This window comes from Pleurodeles waltl, chromosome 5 (genome assembly GCF_031143425.1).
Source record: "Pleurodeles waltl isolate 20211129_DDA chromosome 5, aPleWal1.hap1.20221129, whole genome shotgun sequence".
In the NCBI taxonomy this organism is placed as follows: domain Eukaryota; kingdom Metazoa; phylum Chordata; class Amphibia; order Caudata; family Salamandridae; genus Pleurodeles; species Pleurodeles waltl.
The window spans coordinates 282918059-282944555 of record NC_090444.1 but is presented as its reverse complement, the minus strand read 5'-3'; the positions used below and the strand labels follow the sequence as shown (position 1 = coordinate 282944555).

The window sequence follows — 26497 nt, the reverse complement described above, 5'->3', positions numbered from 1 at the left end:
TGTGTGGGGGAGAAGGGGGATGGGTCTGTGCTATGCTCTATCTCCTGATGACAGTTGTGAAATGAAATCTGGTTTCCCCCATCTCTCTGGGAATACACAAAAAAGTACAATTGCCAGGTCCTTCCCAATGTCAGATTCCTCCTGGCTCCGGGGGAGTGAAGGGAACCTGGCGTCACCGCCCAGGCCATGATTCCTTCAGAGACCTACCAGAGAAGAGCAGGGGCGATCCCTGAGATAGCCTACTTTTCCAGTCAGCGAGGCAACATTAGATATAAACCTGAACATTATTCAGGTGGGCTGATCCAAAATGTGAAGAACGCTTTATTTAAGCATTGGCTGGAGCAGATTAATTAAAACAAACAATAACTGAAGTGGTCTGACCCAAAGCCCCGTCCTCTTCATTGTTCATGACATAAGGACTTTAGAAGTGCCAGAAACAGAAATGATCATTAACTAGCCTTCGGAACATAGTTCCCCTTCAATGGCAGCCCACTCCCTATTGCCAGCTCACTAAGTTATTGTCACTGTTTGAAAAAAGCAAGGCATCTCAAATGAGAAGGGTGCAAACGTAAGGATGTATATGCACAGATTCCATGCACCCTTGCATTGTCCTTTAACCCGTTAAGTGCGGGCGTCGGCCAGTGGCCGACGCCTGTACTACCTCCCTGGTGCGGGTCACGACCAGTGGCCGACACCAGGGAGGGGGTTCGAAAATCCTCAGGTGCAAATTTTTTTTTTTTTTTTTTTTAAACCCCTGGGAGACATGGAAGCTCTTCCGTATCTCCCCCCGCCCTCCACCCGCACCTTTGTGATGGCGCGCTGACGGTGTTGTTTTCCCCATCCGAGCAGGAAGCGCCCGTAAGGCCGCTTCCTGCTCCGATGTGGAAAACGGCCCCAAACGGCCTTTCCCACATTCAGGAAGGCCTCGTATGAAAGGAGAGACTCTCACTTGGGGGGGGGTCGGCCCCCCTCGGAAAACGGGCCACCCTCCAAGGTGGCCATATTTTTTTTATTTCAAGGTTGGTGCCCTGCGCGATCGCGCCCCACCCAGGGGCAATTTTTTTTTTTTTTTAAATAAAGAAATTTACAGAGGGTTGCACGTGAGCAGGGTGACCCCCTGTGGGGGAAATACTTTTTTTTTTAGTAGTTGTAGGGTTTCCCTGGGGGCCATTTTGGCTCCCAAAGAAACCCTACAACTACCAAAAAAAAAATACAGATCTATATATATATATATATATATATATATATATATATATATATATATATATAACCTCCAAAAGCCCGATACCGAACTTCATCGGCCCATGAGGGGTGGTGCGAAAACCGGCACGAGCAGACCGGTAAATAAATAAATAAAGGAGAGGAAATACTTCTCGCACACTCAGGTCTCCAGGAAAAGCAGAATTCCTTTAATCACAAACACAATGCGTTTCGACTGATACAGCAGCCTTGGTCGAAACGCATTGTGTTTGTGATTAAAGGAATTCTGCTTTTCCTGGAGACCTGAGTGTGCGAGAAGTATTTCCTCTCCTTTATTTATATATATATATATATATATATATATATATATATATATAGATAGATATATCAATCCACATAGATAGATATATCTATCTACATGGATATATCTATAGATAGATCTATCTATCTATAGATATATCCATGTAGATATATCTACATAGATATATATATATATATGTATAGATCTACATAGATATATATATATTTGCCACCAGTTGTCTTGCAGTTACAGCTTGCGTCTTCAAAGCAGTGCACATACTTCAACTGACGCATTTCAACTGTAGCTTTTAGGCAGAAATAAAAAAAGTCAAGTAAGTCTTGATTATGTTTCTGCTACAAAAGGATCAGACTTTTGTCTAGTGGCAGTTTTAGTGCCATAAAGAAGCGCAGAAGGTTTATATGCCTCCTGCAAAGAGCAAATGTGTATTTTATGTAAATAGCTGAGTACATTAGTAAAGTCAGCCACTACCTGCGCTATAATACAAATGAAATGTATGTGCGGGGTGATGGGTAGCTATGAAGAGATGAAGAGCACGTTTGCTGGGTGGTAATGAGGGAATCCGAGGAGTAGGACATGGGAGTGGGAGCACCAATAATGATTGTTGGACTGGGTGCAGGAGGTGCTAAAGACTGTGACGAATGGTATGTGACAAGGTGTTTGAGTGTCTTGAAAGAACGTGCTGATTGAGTGAACAAGCGCAGGTAAGGTGGCTGCTACTGTTGCACGTATCTCACACACACACCAGCAATTTTGTGACTGTCTATGTAGGCTAGTGTTTTAAAGCAACAGTTTAGCCAATAGCAGAGATGGCATCTTGATGGATGACTGCTGCTGACGTCACTCTGGTTATAGAGGACAGCTCTGACATAATATCAGAGACTGAGACAGCAGATACTGAGACAGCATCTGAGGGATAGAGCAATGGCGCAGACTCGGAGTGATTTTTCAGTTGGTGGAGTCCCATTGGATAACTCCTTCCAGTAAATTGTGAGGGAGGTGATGAGGGCAGTCCTGTTGTCCCTTCGCAAGCACAGTCTGTGCAACAGGGCAATAGTGGGTTAGCCCAACCAAGAGGAGGTGAATGTGGGGGCAAGCACAGAGAGGGTGCTCTCTTGGGAGCTCCCCAATTTAGTTCAGCCCCAAATTCCACTGCCTAAATTGTATTGTGAAGACATCAAAATTATCTATCACAAAACAAACTGGTTTTGTAAGGCAGGCACCTGTGTTTTTGGTCCTGGGTTCGACGGCTATATAGGGAAACATACTAAACCCAAACAGTTCTGGAAATTAGACATCCAGGGGAGTCCACAGAGGTGTGACTTGTGTGGATTCCCCAAAGTTTTCTTACCCAGAATACCCTGCAAAGCTGAAATGTTGAATACAAACTCTATTTTTCTTGCATTTCTGTCACACAAACTACAGGAATATGCTGCGATCCACAAAATTCCTACCACCCAGTGATTTCTCACCTGTCCTGATAAAAACACTACCCCACTTGAATGCCTATACCTAGGGCCTGCGTAAGGAATAGATCACCCCAGGGTCAAAAGTTGCCTCATGTAAGGACCAACATTGACCGTTGTGTGATCTATTCCTGTTGCGGGCACTAGGCCTACCCACACAAGTGAGGTACCATTTTTATCAGGAGACTTGGGGGAATGCTGGGTGGAAGGACATTTGTGGCTCCTCTCAGATTCCAGAACGTTCTATCACCAAAATGTGAGGAAAAAGTATTTTCTTTCCAAATATTGAGGTTAGCAAAGGATTCTGGTTAACAGAACCTGGTCAGAGCCTCACAGGTCACCCCATCCTGGATTCCCCTAGGTGTCTAGTTTTCAAAAATGCGCAGGTTTGGTAGGTTTCCCTAGGTGCCAGCTGAGCTAGTGGCCAAAATCCACAGCTAGGCACTTTGCAAAAAACAGCTCTGTTTTCTTTGTGAAAATGTGATGTGTCCACGTTGTGTTTTGGGGCATTTCCTGTTGCGGGCACTAGGCCTAACCCCCACAAGTGAGGTATCATTTTTATCGGGAGACTTGGGGGAACGCTGGGTGGAAGGAAATTCGTGGCTCCTCTCAGATTCCAGAACTTTGTCACCGAAATGACAGGAAAAAGTGTATTTTTTGCCAAAGTTTGAGGTTTGCAAAGGATTCTGGGTAACAGAACCTGGTCTGAGCCCCACAAGTCACCCCATCTTGGATTCCCCTAGGTGTCTAGTTTTCAAAAATGCACAGGTTTGCTCAGGTGCCGGCTGAGCTAGAGGCCAAAATCCACAGCTAGGCACTTTGTAAAAAACAGCTCTGTTTTCTTTCTGAAAATGTGATGTGTCTTGGGGCATATCCTTTCACGGGCGCTAGGCCTACCCACGCAAGTGAGGTACCATTTTTATTGGGAGACTTGGGGGAACACAGAATAGCAAAACAAGTGTTATTGTCCCTTGTCTTTCTCTACATTTTTTCCTTCCAAATGTAAGACAATGTGTAAAAAAGACGTCTATTTGAGAAATGCCCTGTAATTCACATGCTAGTATGGGGACCCCAGAATTCAGAGATGTGCAAATAACCACTGCTTCTCAACACCTTATCTTGTGGTCCTTTTGGAAATACAAAGGTTTTAATGATACCTATTTTTCACTTTTTATATTTCAGCAAATGAATTGCTGTATACCCGGTATAGAATGAAAACCCATTGCAAGGTGCAGCTCATTTATTGGCTCTGGGTGCCTAGGGATCTTGATGAAGCTACAAGCCCTATATATCCCTGCTACCAGAAGAGTCCAGCACACATAATGGTATATTGCTTTAAAAAATCTGACATTGGAGGAAAAAGGTACAGAGTAAAACGTTGAGAAAAATTGCTCTTTTTTTCAGCTCAATTTCAATATTTTTTTATTTCAGCTGTTATTTTCTGTAGGAAAACCTTGTAGGATCTACACAAATGATCCCTTGCTGAATTCAGCATTTTGTCTACTTTGCAGAAATACTTAGCTTTCTGGGATCCAGTTTTGGTTTCACACCCATTCCTGTCACTAACTGGAAGGAGGATGAAAGCACCAAAAACAGTAAAAATGAAGTATGTCCCAGTAAAATGCCAAACTTGTGTTTAAAAATGTGGTTTTCTGATTCAACTCTGCCTGTTTCTGAAAGCTGGGAAGATGGTGATTTTAGCACCGCAAACCCTTTGTTGGTGCCATTGTCAGGGAAAAAAACACAAGCCATCTTCGGCGGCCCTTTTTTCCCCATTTGTTTGAAAAAAACTAAATTTTAGGTGTATTTTGGCTAATTTCTTGGTCTCCTCCTGGGGAACCCAGAAACTCGGGGTACCTTTAGAATCCCTAGGATGTTTGAAAAAAGGACGCAAACTTGGTGTTTATAGCTTATGTGGACAAAAAGTTATGAAGGCCTAAGCGCGAACTACCCCAAATAGCCAAAAAAGGGCTCAGCACTGGGGGGGGGGGGGGAGGGGGTGGGGATGAGGGAGGGGGGGGGGGGAGGCCCAGCAGCTAAGAGGTTGAATAATCATCAGTACTGTATGGTTGTATCCCAATTGTTGTATGCGCTTTAAGGCTATGTATATGATTTAAGAATCTTGTCACAGCATTATATGATATAGCAATTATGTAGATTTTATTGTTTTCCTTGAATTGATTTCTGTTTTTTAAACTGATATTTTGAACTGTTATGGCTTCATTTTAAGCCAAATAAAGGTGATTTTGATTTGATTGGAGACAGAGATTGCTGAGCTGTTTTCCCTTTTACCAAGCAAGCAGGAATTTCTTAGTAGTAAATGTAAGCCACACTCACAGCAACACTCTTATAAAACTATGAACTGATGATGCTTTGCAACTCCGATGATTCAAAGATACTGGCTATGACCACGCAGCATTGGCATATGCAAGTAGGCTTGCTTGAGGTCAAGGACCATTAGGAATTTACCTTCCTGTAGGCTCAGGTTAAATATCCCCCAAGGACTCTAGCATCACTGTCTTCACTGGCTCATCAACGAACTTCAGTTTGTTCATTTGACTCTACAGTGGCATTCTAAGCTCACCTACAACCACAATGGTTATAGAAAGTCTGAGTGAAACTTGGAACATTGGCACAAGAGACAGCTTTCTATGACTTGATTTCAAGGAAGTAACAGATTAGACACCCAATACCAACTGAATTATGCAAAAGTCATAAGACACAGAGGACAAAATCGAATAAGCACTGGCAAAGCCAATAGGTTTTGCCTATCCAAGACCTGTTGGCATTTTCAATGTTTTTTAAGATGCTGCACAGCAGCACATACTTTTGTACAACATGGATTAAAGTAAATAGAAACAAAGTGCTACTGCGTGGTCAACACTGGCCATGCCATGGCGCTTTGTTTTTGTTTACCTTAAGCCTCAACTGCTATGCAACACCTTTAAAAAAAACACTGAAAGCGCCAAATAGCTCTACGCCACTGTAGAAGTGTATTTCAAAACTTGCTTGTTTCTGGACAAATTATGTTATCCCCCTTGCATACAAAAAAATGAATGTGTCCTTGTATTATGTAAATAGTCCTCCTGTAAACCGATCAAATACTTTCAGGTCGAGTTCACACTACAAAAAACTGCAATAAAATTATAAATAAATAAAGTGGACTTTCTTGCACAAGAAAGGGGCAGTTGAGTTTGTTTGCAAAAAAGCAAGAAAAGAAGAGTGACCGGAGAAGCCTACTACTGGAAAGTAAAAGGAAGGCTGTGGGGAAGCTGTAGGACCCTTTTGAGGTTTTTTTCTCAGGTTACGAAAGGTTTTGCCACAACGCACACTGTGCAAGTGATAGAGCGTAAATTTTAGTGCTGCCCCTAGTGTCACAAAAGTCATCAGATTGCGACCAGTTTTAGTTTGTGAAAGTAAAAGAGAGAAAAACTAACGTAGAAAGCTGCACTGACGCATTTTAAATGAGCAATTGCTTGTATTTCAAAGTTCGACTTAGGTGCCTTTTGAATTTAATCATGTTAAAAGGTGAAAACTCATGTTAAAATGTAACTTAGACTATAAACTAGCAGTGCATGCAGAAATGATATTGAATTTCTTGTGCTAAATGAAAGATTAATGACTTTAAAAATATGTGCAGGTGAGAAAAATGCAATTATCTATCATATTTATTGAAATGCAAAAATGAAGGTTTCTCGTTTAAAATGAAATGTATTACTCATACTGATAAAATATTATTAATGTTGAATTTATAATTTTGCAAATTATATGTGTTTCACGAAAATATATTAATTGAATGTATTTCCAAATTTTTCCTTGCGTTAGTATAAGTTAGGCCTACAGAGCTTGCATTTTGCAGTCATGTAAAAGTGTTGAATGATTTTTTCGTAACGCAAAGCCTTCTTTCAGATTTCATTCCCATGGGAAGAAAAGTCTTTTTTTTAAGTCTTTTTGTTCTTTAGTCTTTTTGTAATAAGGGCATTGTTTAAACATTGAGGAAATGTACCCATTTGTCCTTAGAAACATTATATTGCAGGAACAGAGACTGAGATTGTATACATTTGTTTCAAACCTGCTTGGAGTAACATAAAAAGGAAATGTTCCCAGGACAGACTTGGGACATTGTCAAACTGTTGCAACCTGGAGTCTAGTGATGAATTGTGACTGGTTAATGTCTATTCAACGTAACGTGAACTGACATTTTTGACGAACTGGAAATGTGTAAATTGATTTATCAATTGACATTGGAACTTGTCTCGGTCTCAATCTTGGTCAGTCTGCAGAAATTTTCATGAGCAGGCCTATGCAGAACCAGATGCTTGCAGATGCCTTGTTGATCCGGATGTCTTGCTGATGAAGATTCCCTGAATGCTGTAACCCTACTCTCTGCCATTTGCCATATCCTTGAAACGTCCTTTTAAGATTTAATAATCTTTTTATTTGCCCCTTTTAGAAGACCCGTGCCTGAACTTCTGATATACTGACGCTTTCTCTTTTTATCTATTGCCAAACTTTGTTAGTGATCTGCAGTCCGAGAGAACCTTTTTCCAAATGTTTTTGTCCTTTTTGTATTTTTTGTATTTTTCCTGCATGTGTTACTCACCACAAATGTATTTCCCTGACTTGGTTAGTTGTAGGGATGACCTGTGCCCACTCAAAGGTTTGACTCTGCTAAATTTGAATTGACTATTGATTGTATATTCTGATCATCAAGTAATTATTGTGTCTCAGATATACTTATTGATGTTTTGTATTAGTTTTCTTGAATGCCTAGTTTTATTAATGTTAGTTATGCCTGAATTAATTTTGACACCTTGGACAACCCTTGGAGATTCTATAACTTGGGGCCAGATGTAGCAAACACTTTGCGACTCGCAAACGGCGAAAATCGCCGTTTGCGAGTCGCAAATGCGTGTTTGCTATGTAGAAATGAATTTTGCGAGTCGGAACCGACTCGCATAATGCATTTCCGAGTCGCAAATAGGAAGGGGTGTTCCCTTCCTATTTGCGAGTCGCAGTGGTATGCAATTCCATTTGCTTAGTCGCAGTTACCATCCACTTGAAGTGGATGGTAACCCACTCGCAAACGGGAAGGGGTCCCCATGGGACCCCTTCCCCTTTGTGACTGGACCCAAAAATATTTTTTCAGAGCAGGCAGTGGTCCAAGGGACCACTGCCTGCCCTGAAAAAATCCGAAACTAAAGGTTTCGTTTTTTTTTTCTAAGTGCAGCTCGTTTTCCTTTAAGGAAAATGGGCTACACTTGGAAAAAAAAAAAACTGCTTTATTTAAAAGCAGTCACGGACATGGAGGTCTGCTGTTCCCAGCAGGCCTCCATCCCCGTGAGTGCCCAGAGTCGCTATGGGGGCGCAAATTGCGACCCACCTCATCAATATTAATGAGGTGGGTCTTTGCGACCCCATAGCGACTCGCAGAAGGTGTCTGAGACACCTTTCTGCATCCTAAATTGCGACTTGCAATTTGCGAGTCGCAGGGACTCGCAAATTGCAAGTCGCAATTTGGGAATTTGCTACATCTGGCCCTTGGTTTTGGGCACTTTATAACTTTAAGCTTGTAGTTGTAATAAAGCTTTTAAGTTTATTTCTGATTGGAGTTTTCCTTCCGTGGCCTCATTGGTCATGGTGTTTAAATTGTATGGGGTACTGTTAAAATTTTGTTGATAGTTAACCACACTTTCTAGCTCCAAAGGTCTGTCGACCTCATTAAGCATTTGATTCCAGCGAAGGATTAAAAACGCATCCACAGATGTGGGAACAGGCTGATGGTTACATCCCTTACGAGGGAGAACCATATTTTTGTTTAGTGTTAGGGAGAGAGGACTGATCCCATGTTATTGCTCAGCCCAAAAATTTCCCACCCCTTAATTCGTTGATGAAGTTACAGCATTGTGCTTAGAAATGACGTGTTGCATGAGTATAAATAGGGTTTTGCACTTGTGATGCTCTTGGCTTGAGGATTGTGGTAAAGTGTGATGCTGTGAAATATTTTTGCAAAGTTGTTGTACTCAGTTATTGTCGCGCTTTGTGCTAAAAAATGTCACAGGTTGTTGTTGCTGATGGATCCATAGTGGCATAAGATCCTGCGATAACGCACAAGTGTAGAAGACACTAGGTTGATTTATTGTCTGCAGTGAGGTACTTGTTATGAGACGTCGAGGACGGTGTCAAAAGTTTTCCTTGAGTGAGCGTGAGTTGTTGATTGATATTTAGTGAACCTGAATGGCTTATGGACGATCTATATCAACCAGAGTGAGAATTGCTGGTCAAGTTTCACTTTTGTGTAATTGTGAAAGATACAGTCAGAAGTGTAGCCCATACAGCTTTTGGAGTGTATGAGTTCCTACCTGTAGTGTGCAGACAGGTTGTTGGTTTTTGCTCACAATATTTTGCATTAGGTGTGAGTGATTGTGTAAGCGAAAATTGAGTAGGGATTGCAGCTGCTGAGAGAAGTGAGTGTGATGTTGTTTTGTGTCTCACTGGTGTAGGTCGGTTGGTGTGAAGCCGTGCTGGTATTGGTAGATAGTATCACATTGCTTTTGGTTCAGAACACCTTGCGAAAATAATTGTGGGATTGAACTTACTTCCTGATATGATTGAAAATCTTTGTGGTTAATTGAATTTGTGCAAAAATTAAGTTTTTCAAGGCATTAAGACGTGCACTAAGAGGAGATGTATTTGTTCCAGTAAGAGAAGGTGCAGAAGGCCCAACCGAATGAACCCCAGCTTATCATGTTGCATCATCAAAAGTCATTTCAACACATGTATGGTTAGAACAATGGTGTAAAATGACTGAGAACGAGGGTGCATTAGCTTTTCCCAGTTATGGAACATTTAATTTGAGAGTATTAGATAATTTGATGAGAATAAAGTATGAGTCAAAGCTGCCTCCAAGACCTGCACAAATTGAAGCCCATAGTATTTAGGAACTTATTGCAAGACAGAAGTCAACAACAAAATTTGAGAATAGAATGCAGAAAGCAACTAAGACATTAGAGAAAGCTGGATGGGGTGAAGAACAAATAATATGGAGAGCAGGCATATTAGAGGGAGTGAGAATGTTTCCTAATATTACAGAGGAAGTTGACGAAAGTACATAACCTAGGATTCGAAAGAAACAGACAGCAAAAGCAGAGCAGACAGTAGAACATGAGGATAAAAAGACAGTCACATATGACAGTGATTCGGAAGATGAGTTCATAAATAAGCTTTTGATGAATTGTCCCCCCATCACATCATTCAGTAAAGGCAGAAACGAGTAGTGAAGCAGTACAGAATGTAGTCCTGAACGTGCCGACTGCTCAAGTTGCACAGATCCCAAATCAGAAAGTTCCAAGTACGCCTGCTAATTCAGTGACACAGTTGCCTGTGGTTTATCCACCAGTTTCAACTGTTGATGCAGCACAGTCTATTTCAAGTCCAGTTGTAAATCAAGCTGTACCACGCCAGTCATGAATCAGATAATGCCAAGTCCTATTGTGAATCAAAGAGTGCAGACATCTAGTGTGACTACGCCTATGCAGAATTTTTACCAGAATCAGCCTATGTCTATGTATACACCAGTACAGACAATGACAAATGTTACCGCAAATCAAGCAGGATAGTCTTTCAGTACTGTTTTAACAGGTCAAATTGCTGGAATGTCCATTCCACAGTCAGACAAATTGGATGGGTTCCGATGCACTAACAGTTCCTGTGACTTTAGGTCCAGTAGTTCCCTTGTATGCTTTAGGTAATTCTCTAAATAATGCCCTTTCAATTAAGGATTCAGCAGTTCCTGAAACTCCAGCTGCATCTGCTGGGATGTGACCAATTGGTATACAGAGATCAGTTCATTTAAACAGTTCACAGATGGAGAGATCAGCTTCCTTTAGTCCACCCCTGACTCCTAAACAAATTGCAGATCCAAACCAGATATTAAATCAGGCAGGCCCAGTTCTTGATGCAAGGTTTCCACAGGGAACCCCACTTCCTTATATACCCACACCAGATCAGATTACAAGTGTAGATTGCAGTACCCCGCAAGATGTGCTCCAGAGAAATAATATCAGTTTGTAAGGTCTTTCAGCACAACAGTTGACAAATTGGTTAAACAATCTGAGCCCGCATGGTGCAGCAAATGGTAATGTTAGATCAGAAGGGATAACAGAGAAGGACGCGACAATGAATGTGCCCAGACTGAAATTGGAGTTAAACTAATTAATTTTAGGAACGTTAGATATGGAGCATATGGAAACGAGCAGGACAAGCTTATGAAAGATTAGCAGAATTGGCTGATAAATATGAAGTGGACTTTGAAAAATCTAAACACTTGAAGAGAAGTTACAGATTAGAGTTCAGCACCAAAGATAGTATTAATATGAGATCAACCGGAAAGAGAATGCACGTTAAGGAATTAATGACATACATTCAAACTTGTGGAGCATTAGATAAATGGGCAGGCAGATGGACAATGAAAAGAGATCAGAAGAAAGCAAAGCTGAATCTGTTTTTGACAGGAGCAAATCAAGCTGAGAACAATGTAAAAATGATGCCTATGAGAGAAATGCCAGGTGGAGGTTATATGCACGTACCCTGGAGTAGGAGTGATATATTGTCATTCACTAATGATTACTCGAGATTGAGAGAGAAGCCAGTGGAGTGGTACAAGATGACAGAAAGATTTGTGAAACTTTCAAAATGGCTGTGGGAAGATTTGAATACCTTGTTTGGCATTGTGGTTCCGGCTGACTTGTGGAAAGATAGTAAAAGTGTTGATTGGCTGGAGGTGAACCTCAGAGAGCTCCAGTATCAGGTGTGCTGTCCGAAGAGGTGATTAAAAAGTATTTTAAGGTAATTGAATTTCTGAAGAACAAAGTGTCTCCAAAAGATATTGATTGGCAGAAAATTGACAGGGCATCACAGGAAACCAAAGAGTCTATTCATGCTTATCATGAGAGATTGTTGCAAGCTTTCTTTCAAACAGTATAGCGGTACCGAGAACATAGATATGAAAGATATGGGGCATTTTGTGTTTAGGTTTGTGAAAGGACTGAAGCCAGACATTAGTGAAATGATTCTGTAGCATCTAATTTGTTAGCAAAACAAGCCCATTGATGTGATCCTGTGGTATGCAAGCTACTGTAGTGGAGAAATTGAGTTGAAGCAGAAAAAGTTGAAGGAAAAGCTGATGGTGATGCAATAGAAGGCTGCACAGAAAGGAAGTCAGATCCCACATATGATGGTGAAAACAAGTGGAATGCAAGGTGTGCAACAGCAGGTTAACAATGTGTTTCAGCCTAGAGGTAGAGGTTGTGGTGTTAAGGTAGATCAGAGTGGAAATTTGGTTGACATTCAGTCATTGAAGAAAACAAATCCATGTCATGCTTACGTAAATGATGGTCTATTGATAAAGGGAATGGCCCTATAATAATGTGAATCATTTGGTACAGAATGCTGGAATTGCTCAGATACAAGGTAATAATAATCAGGTTCAAATTGAGAGAGTCCAAAGACCCTCAATTGCCAAATGTACAAGTGCCCCCAGTACAGAAGATGCAGGTACCACAAGCCCTGATGAGACAGCAGCAAGTGATTGTTCCTCAGCAGAACATGAATCGTATGGCAAATGCAAACAGAAATCAGATAGCATCACAATTTCTCTTAACTGATTTGAGTGATAAGGAATTTTTAGAAACATTTCACAGTGATAGTTCTGATGATGAGGATTGCATGCTTCTTCATCCTTAAAGGTAATCAATGTGGTCCCAATGTAAATGCGAATGTTATGGGACACAATGTGTCCTTCTTGGTTGATATTGGAGCTACAGGTTCCACTGTCAGAACAGCAGAGGTGCCAGACTTGCCCCCATCAGGAAGGAGAATTCAGGATGTTAGAGTAGCAAATAAGCAGCTGACAAATCCTTTTACAGAACATGTCCCAGTAAAAAATAGGTTTATTTGAAGATAAGCCCCAATTTGTGGTTTGCGATTCAAGTCTAGTAAATCTGTTAGGATGTGACCTATTGTATTAGCTAAGCTGTTCCATTAGCTATGCACCTACAGAAATAGAAATACAAACAAATAAGGAAGAAGATGTCCCTTGTAAAATTGTAGACTAGTACCCACTTGTCTTGATGTACCCAGTGATGATATGTAATGATTTGCCCGAAGAATTGCAGGATGCAGTTTTTTCTAAAGTTTGGGATTTTTCAGGAAAGGATATAGGACTCATAAAAGGAGTTGTGCCAGTCAAAATAACGGTGAAGCCAAATGCAGTGTATCCGAGGATACCATCTTACAATATGACACCCGAGACAATTGCAGGCATAACACACTTGATTGAGAGTATGCTTGAGCAAAGCGTTCTGAAGGAAATTTTGGGAAGCCCTGGTAATTCCCCTATTTTAGGATTGTGGAAGCCCAATGGAAAATACTGCACAGCTCAGGATTTGAGAAAAGTGAACAAGATTGTTGTTCCATGATGTCATATGGTACCGAATCTGGCAGTGATTTTATTTCAGCTCCCGTGTCAAGCAGAGTGGTTTACAGTCATTGCTTTGTGTCAGGCCTTATTTTCTATTCCCTTGCACGACGAAAGACAGTTCTTCTTTGCCTTTAAATTTGGCAGTCTTATTTTAACATGGTGTCGCACTCCACAGGGGTATACGGAATCAGCATCAATTTTTAATCAGATTTTAGGAAGAACTTGGAGACCCTTAAAATGCTGTATCATTCAATTTTAGTGCAGTATATTGACGACCTTATAGTTGTGTCAAATACTAGAGATGCTTGCAGAAGAGATACCATAGCTCTCTTGAATCATTTAGGAGAAAATATACATAAAGTTTCCCCAGCAAAGTTGCAGTACTGTAAAAAGTCTGATACTTAGGTCACTACAAAGAGAAAGGTGCAAGGAAGGTGTCCCAAGAGAAAATTTCAGTAATCATGCAGATGAATCTCCCAGTTACCCAGAGGGAAGTCAGAATGTTTCTGGGAATGGTTGGCTATTACCACGGATTCCAAATGTTTCCCTTTTGTCCAAGCTGTGTCTGTTCCGGTACCATTTGATGACGATTGCATGCATGCATGCCTACACTGAACTCAGATGAAGCTTGTGCTGAGCCCCAGCTCTGGAAATACCCAACTACAACAAATGTTTTTGTTTTGCTGTGAGAGGTATTGGTGTGCTCTATCTGTTCTGACACAGTTACATGGAAGTGCAAACAAGCCTGTGGCATATTTTTCTGCAGCCCTTGTTCCTGTAGCTGCAGCATGGCCTGGTTGTTTAAGAACATTGGCAGCCCTAAGCTTCAGTACTGAACATGACTGTCTTGATGTGACTGAACTGTGCATCGAAATGTCCACTTGGACGAAAATGAATATGTCATGTTCGTTGATGGCTCCTGTTTAAGAGATCCTGATGGTACCCTGAGAGCAGGTTATGCAATTTGCACAGTCTCAGGTGTGACAGAAGCTTCTTGGCTTCAAGGAGTCTTTTCTGCCCAGAGCATGCTGTGTTTCTTGACAGCTCAAAGTGACCATTTTCACTGATAGTCAATATGAGATTGGTGTGGTTCACGACTTTGGACAGTTGTGGTTCCAGAGAGGCTTCATGACCTCTTTAGGATCATCTATCCAAAAAGGTGACAAAGTTTATCAATTGTGGAAAGCATTATAGCTACCTGTGAGAACTGCAGTTGTAAAATGTGCAGCTCACCAGAAGTCAAATGATTATAGGCCTCATTATTATTTTGGCAGATGGAAAAGCCAGTCCGCCAAAATTCAGACAGGGAGGTTACCTTCATTGTGGCTTCCTCCCTGGCGGGTTCATTACGAGTTTCCCACTGGGTCAGCGTGAGAAAACTTGTTTTCTGCCCACTGGCCCAGCAGGAAACGGCCTACAGCATTGCCTCCTGCTCGTAACAGAGCTGGCGGCAATGCTGTAGTGCGTATGGTGCACCAGCAACTGTCACAATGTTCACTGTCTGCAAAGCAGATAGTGAACTCTGTGAAGGTGCTGGCCAGGGTGGCCCCTGCACTGCCCATACCAAGTGCATGGGCAGTGCAGGGGCCTCCCTGGGTCCCCCGGCACCAACTCCGCCATCCTTTTCATCACGGTGCTACCGCCATGAAATCGCTGGCGCAGAAGAGGGTTGTAATCCCCAGGGCAGCACCACGACCGCCAGACTGCTGGGACGACTAATCCTGGCAGTGCTGACAGTCCAACTGCGGTGCAACCGCCAAGGCCACAATGTGGCACTTGGACCACTGCATTGGCGGTGCCCCGACCGCCACCACGAACCTGGTGGTCATGAGACCGCCAGGTCCAGAATGAGGCCCAATGTGACTTTGGGCAATACCTATGCAGACAAAGTAGCGAGGTATTGTGCCCTGAATTGCACTTTCTTTAATGAGGAATGGAAATGACAAAGAGACGAGTCAACATTTCTTTATGACAGCCATTAATACATGAGAAGAAGTTAAAAGACTGCAGAAAGGAGTGACAGAGGAAGAGAAGCAGGGTTGGGTTACAGCAAGATGTGTCCAGAGGAATGAGGATGATGTTTGGGTGACGAGTGATGGGAAAGCAGTGTTACCAATAGCTTATTGTCGCCGATGACAAGGCAATACCATTGAAAGGCTCATATTGGTAGGGATGCACTGATCAGAACATTCTGACAAACATGGCGCAAGATTTAGAGTGGTTGCGGAAGCAGTGTCTTACAGATGTGCAACGTATCAACAGATTAATGTAGGGAAACACACAGTTGTTACTCTGAGTCATATAGGTAGATCAGGAGGACTGTTCGACAGAATGCAGCTTTATTTCATTGAATTGACAGTGTGCAATGGGCTGAGGTATATTTTGGTGGGTGTGTATGTTCTCCCATTGCGTAGATACTTATCTAACTCGAAGGATTGATACCCTTACAGTTGCAAAACTGTTATTGAGGGAGTTGATACCTTGTTCGGTTTTCCAACTTCTCTGGAATCAGACTGAGAAATTCTTTTCAACTGTGAAATTCTTAAATTATTGTGTGTGGCATGACAAGTTGAGCAAATATTGCATTGCAGTTACAGAACAGAAGCCTCAGGACTGGTATAATAAATAAATGGAACACTGAAGTCTTGCCTGGTGAAAGTATGTTCATCTACAACACTGAAATGGCTATATGTATTGCCTCCTGCTTTTAAAACTACTTGCCAAGCCATAAGCTCCCCTTTTATTACACATAGGTCACCCCTAACATAGACCCTGGATAGCCCTGTGAACAGGGTGTTGTGTAAGTGAAAGGTGTGACATGTACTTTCATTTTTTACATGTCCTAGAAGTGACAAACAGCCTATTTAATTTTTCACTACTGTGAGGTATGCTCCTGTCATAGATTAGCATGGGGAATTCCCTGACACACTTTTAATTCCTGATCAGAAAGAAGTAGCTTTGTCATGTTTGGTATGTTTGCAATGGTAATGATAAAACCTACTTACTGATGAAGTTGGATCTTACATTACTATTTTAGAATGTCCACTTTTAGAATGTGGGCTTTTCTCTGTGCTTATAAGTCTGTGCTTTGCTGCCTGTTTCCAATCCGCGTCTGGCCTGGGCGACAGCCACACTTTGTGGATACACTCTGGACATCTACAACATAGTAAGGGCTGGGTGTGGCAGGGGACACATCTGCATTCATCTACATACTGACAGTCTTCCTGGGCTGGAAGACGGAGAGGTGGTTCACACTTACATGTCAAAATGTTATGACCTGCTGATCGTCTGGAGCCAGGGCTGGGCTGAAAGGGGTTATTGTGCACTTCTGAGAATTCCTTTGAAGTTAACTCTTCCTCAAAGACATTTTTAGAGTGTAAGTACTGGGGCTCTTAACCCATGTTTTCAGACACTGCAAGGGACTTTGTAGTATGACTTTGCTGGCTCTACATGCTGCACATGACCAGAGGGCTTCCATGCTGCCAGGATGAATTGCCATTGGGACTGTCTGGTTTGCTATGTTAGCCTGCTGCCTGCTGGGCTGCAAGGGACTGCCACTTTGCATCCTGCCTTATGTGCTGGCCTGCTGCTTGCCTACTTGCCCTGTCTGCACCAGTGCTCTCCAGGGACTGGCTGGTTTGCTGTCTCCCTGTTCTTGTGGGGGTTTTCAGGGATTCATAAGGATTGCACTAACCAGCCTGTGAAATCAGCCGTGGGACTGGTGAGTCCCACCATCAGAAACTTTAACAATCAGCGTGTTGTGAATGCAGGATTCTACCTAACTGCATGGTTGCCCTCTGTGTCCAGCACCCATCAGCACGTGGTGAGTGGTGCTCCTGGTTCTGTGTCACCCAATCAGTGCATGGCTGATCTAACATTTTGCACCAAAGCAAGTGGGGGGCTTCCTTGTGTGACCGAGGGAAGCGCCCCGCGGAAAAGACAACAGTCTCCCCTTCACTGGGCTTGTGCTGCACCGGCTGTCCATGCCGAGCCATACTCCGTGGACAACATGTTGCTGAGGCAACAAGAGGACACCTGCTGACATCAGCACTGCCTCTGCCCACGGGAGACTCTGGAGCCTCAACAGCGCAGATCCTGGTTTCCGGGAGCACGCCGACGTCTTCTGGGTTTGAAGCGTCCCCAACCTGACCTCCACCAAGGAGCCCTCTTTGCAAGTCGATGCCCAGGACAGAAGCAACCTCGTAAGCATTCGGGCCAAAAGGAACTGCACTGTGTGTTAAGCAGCTGCACTGTGTGCAGCTGCATTCATCTTTCCTGCAAGGGGGACCCAATGAGGTCTCTCTGCCAAATTCTGCAGGGTGTGTCCCCCTCCTTCCCACTGGGATGTACTTTGGGAGCATTTGCTTGATTGGGGCATTACAGTGTGAGACCTCAATGGACTTTCCCCCCTCCAACCCAGCACGTCATGGTATTGCAGCCTGGGACTTGTCACATGTAGGGAAACTTTCCTAAATTACTGTAACACATTGAGTAGGTGCACAGGTGCTCCTGCGCCCTAAACCTTGATCACAGTTAGCCTTGTTTCAATTAAACCCACAGAGATTCACCGTAACCCTACTAGTAGGAGCTCAGACATGTTTATGGTTATGTGGATGATTTATGTGTTGGTTTCCCGACAAGTTTACATTGCCTGCAAAGTATTTATGGTTTGATTGTGGTACATTGTAATTCATGTGCTTTACCCTAACTTAACTGCCATTACATGTGCTAAGGTTATGATATGTGTTGTTTCTGCCTTGCATTGTCCAGGGTAACGAGTACTATCTTTGTAATTGCATTACATGCACACAGTATTGGTGATTCATGTCATTTTGGTCTTGTTTTATGTACAATATTATATTTTTATAAATTCCTGTATTCATTGTGTTGCTGTGTGAGTGTGTTGCACAAACGCTTTACACATTGCCTCTGAGAATAAGTCTGACTGCTCTGCGCCAAGCTACCAGAGGGTGAGCAGCTACCAGAGGGTGATTTGCCAGGATTCGAGTGGTGGGGTCTGCCTGGCTTAGGTGCATACCCTAGCCAACCAGAAACCCCATTTCCAACAGGCCCAATGCATTTTCATTATTTCTCCTGGAAAGGTAAAAATGCGTAAACAAAGATAAGGTGGATGCAGTGGAATAGCATAAAAAATATGAGATCACTGACGTAAATTTGGAAAAGAGTTGTAAGGCATCAAAAAATATTTATTTCAGAACATTTTAAGTCATAAAAGTCTGAATATTGCACAGATTAAAGCAATGTAACTGAATGTGTTATTATAACAAATAGGAATGTGGCATTTCAGTGACTCTAATAAAACGTATTATGCATTGGTATAGTAAGTTTTGTGCTCTCTTTTATTTCTAGCAGAACACACTGGGTCATGCATGTGTCCTAACTGCGGAGCAGCTAGCAGCCCTTATGCACGTAATACATCTATTAATACATGCTCACCAATACTCCACACACGATCAATGCTACGCTTCCAAGACTTTTAAGAAGACAGAGTTCAATCTGTCCCCAGCTGTATGAATCAATAGGAATATATTAATTTACTAAAAACTAAAAATCTCAACTATTCAAGGGCACATTTAAAATGAAATTAATCATGACATCAACTGTAGGTTTACGCCTACAATTTTGGCAAAGGTGCTAACTTCATAGGTTGCATATCAAGCCTGAGTGTGGAAATAATCGAAAATTATTGACTACCTATCTCCAACTGCCCGATTTTCTACTACAGAAAAAACTTTCCAAATTGCTGGTAATTTCAAGGTTTAAAGGCACATCAACGTTTTCTCTTTTTGTTTCTACCTGTAAATTATTTTTCAATTTACAGAACGCTTTATCCAACATGCCTTATGATACGGGTGTGTTGAAGAATTATTCACCCTGAACAATGTAGTTCTGCCATCCTCTGCTGTCACTAAATTTAGGTTTTTCAATTGTAAATTGGCACTGAAACAGCATCATAACTGGTGGGATTGCGCACACAAATCTAACACGTCACAATAAATTTTAATTTAGATGCACAGAAAATCTTTACAAATCAAGCCCTAAAGGTCTTAGTTTTCAGAGGCTTCTGAGAAGAGTATAAATAATATGAGCTACCACTGTGTCTTCAGATTATCAATTTACTCGGCAATTAGAGAAACAGCAAAGTAAAAGCTGGTAGGACAGCTCACTGTCTTCTATATGTTTGGGTGTATAACTTGAGGGCGGAGTCTAACTTTGATCAGTCGACCAAGTAGGTACCATTGAGTTGTAAAACTGTAAAACTAGTTGTTAGGTACCAGGGACATTATAGTTTGCCTGTGCGCAGCTCAGTACTTCATGGTTAACACCATTATTTATAAACGACTTTATGTCCGCTATTTAACATGGCTTAGGCTCTCATTAGGCAGTTCCCCAGGAACATCTGGGCAGGAATGAATAATTCCAGCTAATATTTCAGCATGAGTAAAGGGGAGTTACAAGTTATTTCCCCTAGAACAGGGAATAATACTTGGACCATGACTACTAGGTACAGTTCAGGGGAAATAATGCACGCCAATCTGCACACATTTGCCACCTGACTTAAAACAGCTGGTACATGGTGCAGGTTTTTTTTTTATTGGCCCTGAGGTGACAGAGGTGGGAGGTAGGTGTTGGGTGGCAGGAGGGCAGAGTTTCTTTTACTTTAGCTAAGTGGAGATTTTTCTGCACCTTCCATGCTGATGTATGAGGGCAAGTGCGGGCTGTGCACAGCATCTGGTAGCTGCCAGAGGAGCTCCTGATAGGTCTCTTGAAATGGGTCCTTTATCTCAGGACTGAATAATTCCAGGCCTGGAGTTACCAGGCAACTTTCAACTCAGAGCGGTATTCCTCCTCAAAGTCTACTTCGAGCAACCCTTAATGAAGGTCTTAAAATCATAAAAAAACATTATTTCTAAACACATAAACTACCAACCAGGTGGAAACAATTTTGTCTCCACATATGAAAACAGAAGAAAGAAGACCAAAGATAAGATAAATGTACACTTGATATCTTTTCATATTGGTATTGGGTTTCTTCTGTGTGTTTTTTCTTATATTTACCCACAACACAAAAACCCAAGTCTGCACTGGGCCTCATGTTAAGAGTTTGACTTTCATTTTAGTCTAAAAAAAACTAAAGTGCTTCCCTTTGTTACCCTTTTCCGTATGCTTCCAACTCATTGCATCTCAATGGAACTCTCCATTTCCACCAACCATTTTACCTCACTAGACACTAACGGCCTGAATACGAGTTCAGCGGATGGTTTATGCCGTCTGCCGAATTTCCGATGGGGAGGTTGCCGCCATAGTGGCTACCTCTCTGCCAGGCCCATTACGAGTTTCCCACTAGGTCAGCGGGCGGAAACCAGAGTTTCCGCCCGCTGGCCTAGTGGGAAACACCCTACAGCATTGTCTCCGGCTCGTAATCGAGCAGGTGGCAATGCTGTAGAGCGCAGGGTGCACCAGAACCCTCGCAGACAGTGAACACTGAACACTGCAAGGGTGCTGGCACCCGTTCTCTGACAGCCTTTTCATGGTGGTGGTACCGCCATGAAATCACAGGCAGAAAACGAGGTCGTAATCCCCAAGGCAGCGCTGCTTGCACCGCCGCAACCACCAGACCCCTGGGATCTCTGATCCTAGTGGTGCTGGTGGTCCGATCACGGCACGACCACCGTGGTCATAGTGTCCCCCATACTCGTAATGACCACCTAAATATAACATTGTGTTATGCAAAAATAATACTGCACAATAACATACCCACGTATATCTTTGCCTGATTAGCAATTGATTTGTCTGAAGGGGCATATGTGTTCAACACACCAATCTGTGGTTATGTGACAGATTCAAACAATATACTTTATCAGTGCTAAAACAAATTCAAAAATGTTGTTCTTGTTGATATGTATTGTAGATATCATTAAGATTGAAACAAACCTGGGTTCCTATCAGCAGGAAGGGTATGTTGGGTGCATACTCTTTCAGTTCGGGGACCCATTCCTCCTTTACATTTTGGAACGAGGCGGGATTCACGACTGAGAAGCAGATAAGGAATACATCGGTCATAGGATATGACAAAGGCCTTAGTCGATCATAGTCTTCCTGCAAAAGAGGAATTAAGTTAAATACAACTCTGCACTGCCTAATGAACAAAACCAAGCTTAATATTCAGCCATTGTTTTAAATACTGTAAGAGACAGCTACAATTGTCATCAATGGTAACTGCAATATTTCTGAGCACATACATTACACAAACTTTATTGCATTTTAAGATAGCACGTAAAATGTTAATATATATAACGCCAATGATGTGGCGGCAACACAGCTAATAGAAAAGCAAGACTGCACACTAAACAATCGCAATCAAATGACAATAGAGAACAAACTCTGTACTTACTTCAGTTTATTTTCAATGGGTTCATAACAGAAAAATCTACATAAACAAGAGGGGGTGTTTAAACATCCTAAATTTCTCTCACTTAGAGTGTGGACCAATAGAAGAATATGAGTTTTAAATATATTGAGAGGGTACTTGTGATTGGTGACCCCATGCTCAAAAACCATTTAGTGTAAGATTGCACAGTGTGTGATAAAATACCCGACTGCTGTTTTTAGGTCCTGGCTACAGGCAAGATCTTGAAAGACTTACTGTATTTATTACCAATAATGCAAGTGAACTTTGTCATTCTACTTCTTATCATTGGTTGGCTTTCATGTCAATCTCATTTTCTTGCTTCTTATTCAGTGTCTTTCCTTCTTCTGTTTGTCCTGCCATGGCAGCATCACTGTTTTATAGTGCTTGATTGGATGAGTTGTATCCTTTCACTGCTCACACTCTGGAAACTGCTTTTTCTTGCAGTGCTCCATAGGAGTGTGTGCAGTCTTTTTTTCTCTCTCACTTGTTTATTTTACATTTTTGTCCCTTCAGTGCTTTCATCAAAGTGAAGTACAAAGTTACTTTTAACCCTCTATAACACACACCATTACAATTTATGGAAATTAACTGTGTCCACATTTTAACAGCACTGTCTCGCTACACTCATCATTTCTTCCGATGCTCCCCTGTCCAGCTCCTCCATTCTGCTCCACCTTTCTACTCCCCCTTCCCACTCTCTGTTCAACTATCTGTTTTTAATTGTTTTTCAAAAGCCTAATAGCAGCAAAGTGCTACTCGGTCACTCACTTCCTTGTTATGTGCTCCCAGACACTTCACTTTAGCCTTTTAAGCGTTTTAAAATGGCCATCGGATACGTTGAATCGTGGGGCATCATAGCACAAAGTGCACGCACTGGCTGACATATGTGTTGGCTTTTCATTATTAGAATCCTATTCCAAAATGTCCACCCATGCAACTGCATGCATGTACATGTGTTGTTGTGCACTGGTGATCATTTTGGAATTTCCTTATGCCAATGCAAACAAGCACTGGAAAGGTTAGAACCTCTTTCAAAGGAGAAAAGAGCTGACTTTGCCAATGCTTGTTTCATAAACTTTTTGTCTGACACATGAGCATGAAGCACATATTTGACATTAGTAAATAAAGTTCACAAAACAATATTGAGTCTTAAGTTATCATATAATCTCATTATAACAGAGAAAGACCATAAATGACAATGCCAACCCTGGGTGCTGTAGTGATGTGTGTTTTGACCACTGACTTCATGTTGCACCACTTTGCACTTGGCCTAGCACTATAGTGTCACATTAGGGACCAGCATCTTCATTCTGCCTGTTGACTTTATCTTAGCATTAGATACTGCCATGTTAAAAGCTGCAAATTATTTTCTATGTTGTACAATGTGCTCTGTCTTGTTTTGGGTATTTTTATCCCACCAAGGGCTTTGGTTGATAAGAATGTACTCAGATGGCAGGGAACGGCCTTGTTTTGGGTTGGTACCTTGGGATTGTGGCCACACCCCGACGTGTTATTTTCAAAGTTAGCCGAAAGCAATCAGCATTTTCTTAACATCTAAACTTCTGCAGGGAGAGGGAAGTCTGGAATTTTCCTCTCTTGTTTGTTTAAAGTATGAGAGGCCGAGACCAGATGGACCAGGGACAGAGCAGATCTCAGGCACATCCAGGACGCTGGAGTGTGTCATCCTTCCCATGAGGATAATTGATCTCATTCTCTCTCTCTCCTCGATCGATTCTGGGATCTGGCGATTTGATGGTGATAGGAGAGGGATGAAGGAATTTTGCCCTTGCCTCATGGTGATGCATACTTTTTAATTCATTATTTGCTTTGCATTATAATATAGATACATATATTTGCTGTGTGTATTGCAGTGGAGAATCATTCGTGTATGTTTTCATTTCATTGCTGTGACTATTTTTAAACGTGTGCTTTCAACATGCTAATCTCCTTTTAGGAACCTTGCGTAGTGAAATAATACATGTCTTCTTTGGACTAAGAAGTGCATTCCAGAGATTTTCAGCTCAGTCATTAGTGAAGCAAAACAGGTGCCTAATTTCAAAATGGAAAGAGGGCACTGCAGAGCGGGATACTGTAACAATCTTCCATCCCCCTGCCATTTGTGGTTATTACAGATCTTCGCACCTGGTTCTACGGCTATGCCTCTTTAACATGGGAGCCATGCAGCATCTCCTCACCTAAATGTGACTCTCCTTTATTCTAGGTAACGTCTCCAAATATTATGCATGCTCGGTAGATGAGGAGGTGAGACCCATTTCAAACTGACATATAGGTTTCTCCCATTAGCCGTAATGTAGAAGCCGAACCTACCCACGGGTGTGCGTCAACTATAATTCAACTGCTGTGATTTTGTAGTGATTCAACTCTAGGCAAACTAATGTGCAGCTGAAGTCAATTACAATCAAACACAATAAATGCTTCTTTGGTAAACCTTGCTTATATAACAAGTTTACAATAACTGCAGGAACTATAATAAATTGAAGTCTTTAACACCAATTAATTGAAAACCAATACAAATCCCTCTTCAAATGTGAACTACATAACAGCTTAAAATTCCAAGATATGCAACCATCAAGTATCCAATCCCTAATCATGAGCAATTTTTTCAGTTTCTATCTTCCACTTTGACAACTGTAAAAAACATATACTGGCAAAGACCACCAGTGCAACAAGACAATTTTAAGCCATTTATGAATGTGTCCTTATTGTTTCTTTCTTGCTGTTGTGTGAATGGTGGTCTTCGATAAGAGTGTTGTCACTTATCTGTTGAAATAGTATGCGTGTACCTGCTGTGTGCTGTTACTCAGAGACTTGTACAATTGTCACTGGTAGTTGTAGTGGGCGTTATGATCAGGTACACTCTTACTAGACTCAGACACTGCAGAGAGGAGCTGCTGAATCTGAGTTTGAAATGACAGAGGCACATTGGAGCCAGGATGGGTCATGAAGTGCAGGTAATAAATTAAGTAAACTAGATGTCAAGGGTCATAGGGTGCCAGTGGGGTGTGATGTGATGGACAGTCAGTCATTGTAGTACAGCCCCACTACATCACATCCACGATATCAGGGGTCACTACACCTCCAGTCAATCAATCAGTCAAAGGGATTTGTAGAGAGCTGTTTATCACCTGTGAGGGTATCCAGGCGCTGGGGTTTTGAGCTGCTGACTGAAATCAATCGAACAGCCAGGTCTTCAGGTCCTTTCTGAATCCCTGCAGGGATGGGGAGGTCTGGAGGTGGAATGGGGAGACCATTCCAGGTCTCAACGGCTAGGTAGGAGAAAGATTGTCCATGCTCATGCTTCAGCGGATGCTGGGGGTGGTTGGGCAAGTGAGAGAGAGGCAAGTGTCTGGGTGACTTGTAGAAGTTCAAACAGTGATCGATGTAGACTGGTCCTTGATTGTGCAGGGCTGTGTAGGTGTGGGTGAGCATCTTGAATTGGCACCTCTTGTCTACAGGGAGTCAGTGGAGTCTTCCTAGTTCTAGGGTAATGTGGGCCCATCTAGGTAAGTCGAGGACAAGTCTGGAAGCTGAGGTCTGTAGTCTCTTTAGCAGGTGTGAGATAATTCCTACGTAAAATGTGTTGCTGTAGTCCAGATAACTGGTGACGAGGGCCTGGGTGGCTGTGCACCTATTGTTGGCTCAGAGCCACTTGAAGATTTTCCGGAGCATGAGGAAGCAGGCTGAGGACACTGCGATGATCTGGTTCCTCATGATGGGTTTGCTGTCTAGTATGATGCCGAGGTTCCTGGCATATTCTGTGAGCGTGGGTGAGGGTCCCAGTTCTGCAGGCCACCAGGCACCATTCCACGAGGATGTATTTCTCCTGAAGATAAGCACCTCAATTGTGTTGGTGTTGAGTTTGAGGCAGTTGTTCTGCATCCAGTGGGCGACTTTGGTCATGCATAGGTGCAAGTTTACTTTGATGGTGAAGAGGTCTGCGTAAACAGAGGATAATCTGGGTGTTGTCTGCATGTGATATAATGTTCAGTTCAGGAGTCCTGACGGTGTTGGCCAGTAGGGTTATGTAGGCAGGGCAGGGCTAAGAGAGAATCCTTGGGGGACTCCGCAGATGGTGTTCTTGGGGTCTGTGGTGAGGAATGATGCGATCCGTTTGAGGGCTTCCCCTTGAATCCTAATCTTTTTAGGAGGGTGTAGTGGGACATGGTATCAAAGGCAGCCGAGAGGTCGAGGCGGCAGTTTCTCCCCGGTCTAGGAGAGACCTGATGTCAAGTACTGTATTAGGAATCACATTCCCATTTCAGTTAATATTTCACACTTAAAGTCACTACATCACAGGAAAAATTAAATCAGTAAGAACATGTAAATATTAAAATATATAAATATATTTTATGTTACCTCCCAAACCATTAAAATATACATAAGAACAAAAGAGAATAGGAGATTACCTACCAATAAAGACAAACATTAAATAATACTAAACATATAGAGGATACATGGAAGATGCCCCAATTTCATGATCAAGGGGTTCTGCTGACATTGTAAATGTCACTAGAACCCCGAGATGGCAATATGAGACTCGTTAGATATTTTTTATATTATATGTTCATTTTAAGGTA

General features: G+C 42.2%; 1 protein-coding gene across 1 annotated transcript in view; it reads right to left on the bottom strand.

Annotated features, from left to right (window-relative positions):
• The window catches only part of RHOQ (ras homolog family member Q), a 253252-nt gene that overhangs the window by 46651 nt on the left and 180104 nt on the right, over positions 1–26497 (bottom strand). The window contains exon 3 of the mRNA XM_069234021.1: positions 21422–21586. Coding sequence (XP_069090122.1) covers positions 21422–21586 — 165 coding nt within the window. The remainder of the gene's footprint in view (positions 1–21421; positions 21587–26497) is intronic.